Raw genomic sequence first — 9,809 nt, forward strand, 5'->3', positions numbered from 1 at the left:
TATGGATGAAATGTTAAGTTGTGACAGTGTTATAGCAACAAGAAGTCTAATACAAACAAAATTCATTTTACTTCTTGTCTCTTAAATATCTTGCTTTAGTTCCTAGCCCATCTTCTTCTTCCTTCATGTGGGGACGACTAAGATACATGCGAGAAAGAGTGAGAGATATTATTGGGCCACAACTGAATTTCCGTGTCACTCATTATTACGAGGGTGCCTTATCTTGTAAGGCATGGCATTGGCTCCGCATGGCTTTGCATTCTAAGGGAAAGTTTAATTTTCTCCTCTTGCAGAAAAGATCTGAAATGTCTGCCTCCCCCCATCAGTTCTGTACGCACCTGAATGACGCTTGAGAGGCCATTTACGTGCCCTGCCTTCACAAGCCAGTGGAACTTCTCTTATCTGATCGATCGATGTTAGCAAAGGTTTTTCATAATAATTAACCAGTGGAGCCAGTTACTGAATTGTCTGCAGTAGAGTCCATCCAAAGCCTCTTACTTTTTCTTTTTTGTAAATGATCAATGAGGCGAGCGAGCCTCTGTCCGGTTCTCCTTGGAACTTGTTGTGCGCCATCAATTCCATGGTGAATTGACGAGGATGGCAAAAGTGGACAAGGCGAGGCAGCCTTTTTCTGTGGCATTCGTTAATAATCTCTTTTCTCGACAGCATTTTCTAATCCTCAGACCTCAATGCAATTTCCTCAACGCTAATTAAGGGGTTTGATTTAGGGAAATAATAATGGAAAATTAAAATAGCAATAATTGATTGTATGCTTAAATTATAAGAATGAAAATATTAATAAGTGAATAAATTCTTATAATTGAATAATGACTCATTTTCATGTTTCCCATCTTCAATGAGTCATTACTCTAAGCAATCAAAATATTCCTTTATTTCAAAAATATTTTTCATCCAAAATTAAAATTTTTTCCCTTAATATCAAATATCAAAATATATTTATTTAATTTTTCTTTCATATCATTTTCTCTATTCTGATTCTCTTTCATTATATTTTCTTTCTCTTCGTTTTATCATCCATTTTCTCTCTCCTCAATCTCTCTCATCATATTTTCTTTCCTTTTTTTCTCATTACACTTTTTCTCTCATCTTCCATGACACTCTCAGACTCTCTTTTTTTTTTTTTTTTTCTCATCACACTTTATCTCTCATCATACTTTCTCTCTCCTCAATCTCTCACATCACACTCCCTTTTCTCTTTCTTCTCATCACACTTTCTCTTTCATCATGTTTTTTATCTAATCACACTTTCTCTCTCCTTAATTTCTCCCATCACACTCTCTCCCTTTTTTCTCATCACATTTTGGCATTTTCTCTCTCATCATATTTTCTCTCTCCTCAATCTCTCTCATCACATTCACTTTCCTATTTTTTTCCATCACACTTTCTCTCTTATCATACTTTCTCTCTCCTCAACTTCTCCCATCACACTCGTCCCCACGGGGATCAGCTGGAAGGGTGCCTGATGCTTGCAACGGAGGTTCAGGGGTCGAGGGTCGCCAGTTGCACACGGGCGTAAAACCTCGGTCTGCTGCGCTTTAAATTCCACTCGACCCCAGTCACCCCTCCTGCCCAGCTTAACCATGATTTACCTCCTCTGGATATCTGTGGGGCTGGACCCGGGGGCCGCTAAGGTGACGGTTCCACCTTTTGCAACTCTCCTTATTTTTTTTCATTACACTTTCTCTTTCTTCATCCTCTCTCATCATATTTTTTCTCATTATATTTTCTCTCTCATCTTCTATCATCATGCTCTCTCCCATCACACTCTTTTTAGTACTCATTTTATCTCATCGCACTTTCTCTCTCTTCATCCTCTCTCATCATATTTTCTCTCTCTTCTATCCTCATGCTCTCTCCCATCACACTCTTTTTACTCATTTTCTCTCATCGCACTTTCTCTCTCTTCATCTTCTCTCATCATATTTTTTCTCTTATCTTCTATTATCGTGCTCTCTCCCATCATACACACTCTTTCCTCATTTTCTCTCATCGTACTTTCTTTCTTTTCATTCTTTCCCATCGCACTTTCTCTCTCTTCATTTTTTCCCATCACACTTTCTCTCTCATCATATTTTTCTCTCACTTTCAACTTTCTTTCACGCCTAATTTTTTTTTTCTTACTTTTCTTTAAGGGTAAAAAAGAAAATTTTAATTTATTCTGATAGAAAATATTTAACTGACAAACATTACTTTTAAGAGCGATATCCATGCTCATATTGATTCTCATTTCATAATACTATGATCCTCATTCCGATTTTTTTTCTTAGGAAAGAACCAAACGCCCCCTAAGAAGTTGCCGATAGGTGTGATATAATTTTTTAAAAGATTATTAAGTTTTGTAAACAACTTGATAGAAGGTAATATGACATAGGCATCCGTGCAAATGCTACTTTCAGGATTAGTTGGAGTAGACCTACAGAGAACTCCTACTTTCGACTTACTTCACCATTGCATATGCTAACATGCCAAGCACCATGTTTATGTTAATGAACTTGAAGTATAATGGCGCTTGAAGTATGGAATGTTTATGTTGTTTGTATTCTGATTCAAGTCAATGAACTTGCGCAGAGGGGACGGACCCTATTTACGAAGGGTATACGTTAAGGAGTTTTTTGGTTCAATCAGAATATCTCATATATTTAAGTATTATTTGGTCATCAATTGAAAGATCGATCAAAGTGACGAAAAACTTTTGACTTTAAGATTTTTTTCCAAGAGAATGCATTACTAAGCGTGTAAAAGAGTCCCAGGAAAGAGTACGTAGCGTGAGAAAAGAAGCTCATGATCACATCTCCCTTAGGTTATGGACCATGCAGCTATGCCTAGCTATGTGATCTCTTTATCATTTGTATTTTTTAGGTCAACTTTATTAATTTTTCATCAGTGCACCAGAACTTTTATTTAAAAAATAATCATATGTGCATTGATTGATGATATATAACAGCATGAGCTGAGGAAAATGTTTCATAAATATTAATATATATGGCACTGAAGTGACTGTTGAAATAAATTAAATTTTGTACTTTAATTTCCATGTGAAGCAAGAAGTCTGATGAAGGGTCTCCTTTTTTAATTACTGTAAAATTCTTTTAGAAAATTCTTCCTTCACTGAGTCAGTAAATTAATTAACTTGCCTTCAATGAACTTTCTCTTAATCAACAGACAATCTACCATAGAATTGCATAACTATCCGTGCATGTTTAATTTAATGAATGAGATATATTTTTTTTCATTGATGTCATATATATTAGTCATCAATTCCATCCCATAAAAAAATTTTATCCACAAAATAAATTGAGAAATAGGTCATCTAAATGATCAACATTCTCAAACTCATTATATTTTTTAATAAAAAAATATTCTTATCGCAGTTGAGATTCAAATATTAAATCTATTAATTATTTAATAGAGAGTTTAATCATTGTACCATTGCTCCGGGGACAAATGAGATATCATTTTGCCAACAAAAGGTTATACATTGATCTCGGACGTCTCATACAATCGGTTCCATAGTCATATGTAGAGAGATAAATCATAAATAATTCTTTGCTATCAGAAATTGACCTCTAAATTTCTTCATAGTAATATCCCATATATTAACCATCTACCTAATCTGTGGGACAAAATAAATAATATCTTTCAGAAATAAAATGAGATATCATTTTGTGTGATAAAAGATAATTTATTCACCCCTAGCGTCCCCGTCAATTTATCTCTAGACTAATACGAAGAAAATAAATCATAGATGACTACTAACTATTAGTATAGATGATCAAAATATAAAAAAATATACTCTGACATACTTAGGGGCCGTTTGGTTTAAGGGAATAGGAGTGGGGAATGAGAATGAGAATCATTGATTGTCATTGTTAATGTTTGGATTATAGGAATAGGAATACAAATAAGGGAATGAATCCTTGAAATTGGGTAATAACTCATTCCCATGTACCTCCCCTTCAATGAGCCATTATCCTATTTTCATCAATCAAAATATTCCCTTATTCCAAAAATACCCTTGACCTAGAACTAAAATTTTCTTCCTTAATATCAAATATCAAAATATATTTATTTATTTTTTCTTTCGTATCACTTCTCTCTCCTTGTTCTCTCTCATCATATTTCCTCTCTTATCATTTTATCACACATTTTCTCTCTCCTTAATCTCTCCTATCACACTCTCTTTCTTTTTTTTTCTCATTAAACTTTCTCTCTCATCATACTTTCTCTCTCCTCAATCTTTTCCATTGCACTCTCTTCCTTCTGTTTTTTTCTAATCATACTTTCTCTCTCATCATACTTTCTCTCTCCTCAATCTCTCCTATCATACTCTCTTTTCTCTTTTCTTCTCATCACACTTTCACTCTCATAACACTTTATCTCTCCTCAATCTCTGTTGACACACTCCCTTCTTTTTCCCTCAACACACTTTCTCTCTCCTCAATCTTTTTCATCGCACTCTCTTCCTTTTTTTTTTCTCATCATACTTTCTCTCTCCTCAATCTCTCCTATCACACTCGCTTTTCTCTTTTCTTCTCATCACACTTTCACTCTCATCACACTTTCTCTCTCTTTATACTTTCTCTCTCCTCAATCTCTCCCATCACACTCACTGGTCTCTTTTTTCTCATCACACTTTCTCTCTCATCACATTTTCTCTCTCCTCAATATCTCTCATCACTCTCTCTCTCTCCTCATTTTTCCCATTACATCTTCTCTCTCTTCATCCTCTCCTATCATACTTTCTCTCACATCATATTTTCTCTCTCATCTTCTCTCATCATGCTCTCTCCTATCACACTCTCTTTTCTTATTTTCTTTCATCACACTTTCTCTCTCTTCCTTCTTTCTCATCACACTTTCTCTCTCATCATTCTCTTCCATCATATTTTTCTCTCACATTCATCTTTCTCTCACATCTAATTTTTTCTCTTATTTTTCCTTTAAGGATAAAAAAGGAAATTTTTATTTATTCCGATAGAAAATATGCAACTAACCAAACATTGCTTTTAAGAGTGATATCCATGTTCATATCCATTCCTATTCCATAATACAATAATTCTCATTCTGATTCTTATTCCTAAGAAAGAATCAAACACCCCAACATCCAAATAAAATGAGATGTCATTTTGATGGCATGCGAAGTGGATTTGTCTGGGCCTATTCCTAATTGGATTTATCATTTTTTTCATTTAATCGGAATTTATATTACACTGATCATTCATTCATCCAGTACAATATTCAATAATCTCCTGTGCATACTGATCAATCAATATGTGTCAATCAACATTACTGACCAAGTACAATGCATTTAACATGAATAGCTATATAGTACCAGATTAAATTTCATTGTTTAAAGGTGTCATCCTTCTTGCACCAAGTAGCTCATTAATTAAGGAGTTAATTAAACTCTTAAATATATTGGGTTAAACGTGCATTAGTGATCAAATAATTGACATACACACCTCCAATGAAATATACTTTCACATTGTAATGCATATTATTGTGTGTGTTAATGAGTGAACTTTTATATGCACATCCTTATCCTTATGTGAGCTATCGTAGACAACTTCTAATGTAGCTATCCGACGTGATTTTGATCAAATTTTTTTAATTTCTCAAGTCTCGTCTATATGTAAAAAATTCTTTCTCCTTTGATTACATGCAGCGCATACAAGGCCACCGCTATGGTGTTAATATTTAAAAATCAACATCAACACTACGTGATGCTGATTTTAACCTAGTGTTGTTCTTATTGGTCTTTAAAAATTAACATCACAGTTTAAATACACTAGCCACATACCAACACCAAGATAGTACTAATTTTTAATTAAAAACTAGCACTTGGTTAAAAACCAACACCTAGGGTTTGTAAAAATTAGCACTTGGTTCGTAAACGATTGGCGCTGTTTTATAGCCTTGGTGTTGGTTTCTACAATCAGTTTTGGTGCTGGTTTCTACAAACTAGTCTTAGTGTTGATTTATAGAAATGAGCATTACCTTGGTGCTCATTTCTGCAAACTAACACAAAGATTGTGCTGATTTATATACAAACCAGCACCACTTGATATTGGTTTATAACCTTGCTATTGTTTTCGACAAACTAACCTCAAGGTGGTGCTTATTTGCATTGTGTTGGTTTTTACAAACCAATACTATTCTAGTATTGATTTCTACAAACTAGCATCATCTTACATGTAATTAGAAAGAAAGGAGATTTGTTACATGCAGATGAGAGAGATTACAATAAACTAAGGTTACGTTTGATTTGTAAATTTTTAAAATTTTTTTGAGAAAATAAAAAATATTGTTAGGTTAGTATTCTACATTTATTTTTTAGAAAAGAAGATATCATTTTATGAAAAAAAAAGAGAAGATTTAAAAATTATCTTTTGTGAAAATGAAAATAGAAACCAAACGCTCTCTCAGATTTTAGTTGTATCAGATCGTCAATGTCGAACACCATCCACCTCTATTTTATACATATATAAAAAGCAAAACAGGTTGAATTTCACTTTTATATAGATACATAAATCTCATGCAACTCGCATCACATGATATTTAGCCAAATGGAGCACCTCCACGCTAGGCTTTTGGATTCAAAGAAACCTAAGTCTGGTTTTTCTTTTTCTGGAACTGGAAACCTACATAAATTGAATTTGAATGCTCTGCATGCCTCAATATATATGAGGTCACATTGATTGACAAAATAAAGGAATTAAAGAGAGGTTGATCTGTCTCTAGCCATATGCAAAAGCCTGCCATCTCGATCACGAGAATTCACAGCCGTTTGCCTTCGATCCATCCTCTGATGGCTTCCTGAGACCTCGATTCCTCGAGGTGGAGGAGGAGGGTTTTCAGAGCGGAGAGAATGTTCTTGAGGTTGATTGAAATGATACCATTTGTTTAACCTAAACACAGTTGAAACTTAATTTGGTGAATATATTTATATATATCTTACAAAAGTAGGCAACGCTTTCGGTAAAGTGATCCTTGATTTCATGTTTAATAAACAATAATAATTCGTCGTCGATCGTGTGTGTATATATATATATATTTGTTTACTCTCTCGTGGCTACCCATCGATCACTATTTCCAATTCCTCTTCGCCCATACTCATCGCCTTTTCCTTTTCTTTATGGATAACATCAGCAGCAGCAACAGCAGCTTATGGGATTGCGAGATCATGATGATGATGAGTATGGGGAATCAGTTCCCTCTCGATGCCGCCTCCCAATTCCTTCAGCCCTCCGAGACAGAGCACCGGCGGGCCGCCACGGAGTCCGGCCGGGAAGATGACGACGACGAGGATGAGGAAGATGTTGCTGAGGGGGAGGAGGAGTTGGAGGAGGAGAGTTTGGGCGCGGTGAAGGAGATGATGTACCGGATGGCGGCGATGCAGCCGGTGGACATCGACCCGGCCAGCATCAAGAAGCCTCGCCGCCGCAACGTGCGCATCAGCGACGACCCGCAGAGCGTGGCGGCGCGACTGCGACGGGAGAGGATCAGCGAGCGGATCCGCATCCTGCAGCGCCTGGTCCCCGGAGGCACCAAGATGGACACCGCCTCCATGCTCGACGAGGCCATCCGCTACGTCAAGTTTCTCAAGAGACAGGTCCACCAGCTGCAGTCCTTCACTCATAACAACCCCCCTCCGTTCCTCGTCGGAGGCGGCGGCGCCTCCTCTTCCTCCTCCTCCATAGCTCTGCCTCCTCCTCCCGGGTTAGGCGGCTTTGCCTTCCATGATCCCACCCACTAAGGACTGATCAATATAGATTATATATCTAGTAATTTTACGAATATTTGTGTTACAAATTAATGTACAAGAATCAACCAACACATGAAATAAGGATTTGGGTAATATAATCAAATCAACTAGTTGTAGAGAAGGACTGATCAATATAGAGCTCCCTTCTATTGTATGTCTTTTATATTTATATGTTGCTTAGAAGATATATATACATAAATATATTTTATTACAACATCTCGTTGACTTAGATAACAGTTCCTTACCAAATTGGCTCACGTTATAGTTTATTGATTCATACGTGATAGATTGAGCACGTTTTATGAAGTTTAAATTACAGTAATGTTTATCTAATAGGAAGCAAAAAAAAAATCAGTTCAATAGTTTATTACTGTCAGAAGTTTTTATACGAGCTATGCTTAATTAATTGGTTTCTGAGGATATATCGATCAATAAAGATATATAAACATTTAAACCGATCGGTAGATACAGTGGAAGTGATAGAGAGGGCGAGTCAATTGCATGCACAAAGAAGGAAGCTCATCATTTTCTAGCAGGTAAAGGAAAAGGAAATGCATTCCGACCATTTGGGATTGCAGGAAAGAGACCAATGGCTGGAATCGAGAACGGTGGAAGGGTGGCTTCAAGTCCCAAAGTAAACGCCAACTCAAAGGCTGCCATGAAGACTGAACTGGCACGTACAGCAACAGGAGCTGTCAGGTTTGCAACCACTTCCTGCCAATCAGAGCAGCGAGTTCGGGACTCTCCTTCCTTATCGTTAGGAAGCAGCAGGCTCTGCAGATCCAGCTTTACTAGCGTCTGTCGAACCACCGAGGAAGGTAACAGACAGCCATAATGAGCAGGCAAATTTGGGGAGGAAAAACAATGAAAGGGCATTAATTAAAAGTTAATAAAATGATTATATATGGAGTTTTTTTTGTAAAGATTTATATATTTATTAATTTTAAAATTATACAGCCATTAGCGTATAATTATCTAGTAAAGTAATGTGTTTTCAACAGGAGGTAACTTGTGAAGGGATAACATGATTTTTATCATCGTATTCATTGTAGAGGTACTGTCTTATAAGGTTAGATATCATCTTCTTCCTCAATAAAAATAATAATCGCATATCATGCGATTTGGATAATCTACAGTAAGTGTTTATTATCATTATTATCATTATTTCTATTATCATGAAATAGATTAAAACTCATTTCTTGATTTGTATAGCCAGCCTTTAAATCATGACCCTCAACATCATGTTCTAAAGGTTCATCACGTGCAAGACGATTTTTACACTTGTCTCCTCAAGTCATCCAATTCAATGTCATGAAGGTCTCTTTGACAAACTACATGATCATCATCATTTGACCTTTATCTTCTACAACTAACTATTGGGAACCTGACTCTAATACCAATTTGACATTGAAAAGTGTAGGAGAAATGAGAGGTAATACAAGACACATTTAATTCTCACTATTCTAGGGAATCCATCAAAGAATTGAGAGAAATAATCAAGAAGATAATTCTTCTAATAAACTTAAGGACAGTGCTAAACAGCCAGAATCTGGCCAGCTAGAATGGACCTTTTAGTAATTTTAAGGGTTATTATTAAGGGTATATAAGTAATCGGTAAATCTATATGGCCAGAATCTGGCCAGCTAGAAAATTAATTAAATATTATTAATAATATTTATATTTAATAAATTACTAATTAGCCCTTACTTAAAATATTACTTATTCGTTTCTTGAAATTACTTAAAATTAGTTGGAAAATTTATTAGAAACTTGAAATCAGTGAGAGAATTTATTGGAAACTGGCCCGCTAGATTTTCCTATAAAAATTAATAATTAATTCTTAATTATACTACTTTTAAATATTGTTACTAATATTTATATATAATAAATCAGTGAATCTTGTTTATTAGAAATCATTTAGAGAATTTATTAAAAACGGTTAATGATATTTCCCTATAAAAAATTAATAATTCGTTCTTAATTATACTATTTTTAAATATTATTAATAATATTTATATATAAA

At 35.2% G+C, this 9,809-nt stretch overlaps 1 protein-coding gene across 1 annotated transcript; it reads left to right on the forward strand.

The window, feature by feature from the left end:
• Positions 1-7,159: 7,159 nt before the first annotated feature.
• On the forward strand, positions 7,160-7,838 carry LOC121977297 (transcription factor HEC3-like). The gene has a single exon (XM_042529886.1). The coding sequence runs from the start codon at positions 7,205-7,207 to the stop codon at positions 7,775-7,777; it is 573 nt and encodes a 190-aa protein (XP_042385820.1). The 5' UTR covers positions 7,160-7,204; the 3' UTR covers positions 7,778-7,838.
• The last annotated feature ends 1,971 nt before the right edge of the window (positions 7,839-9,809 follow it).

This window comes from Zingiber officinale, chromosome 4B (assembly GCF_018446385.1).
Source record: "Zingiber officinale cultivar Zhangliang chromosome 4B, Zo_v1.1, whole genome shotgun sequence".
In the NCBI taxonomy this organism is placed as follows: Eukaryota; Viridiplantae; Streptophyta; class Magnoliopsida; order Zingiberales; family Zingiberaceae; genus Zingiber; species Zingiber officinale.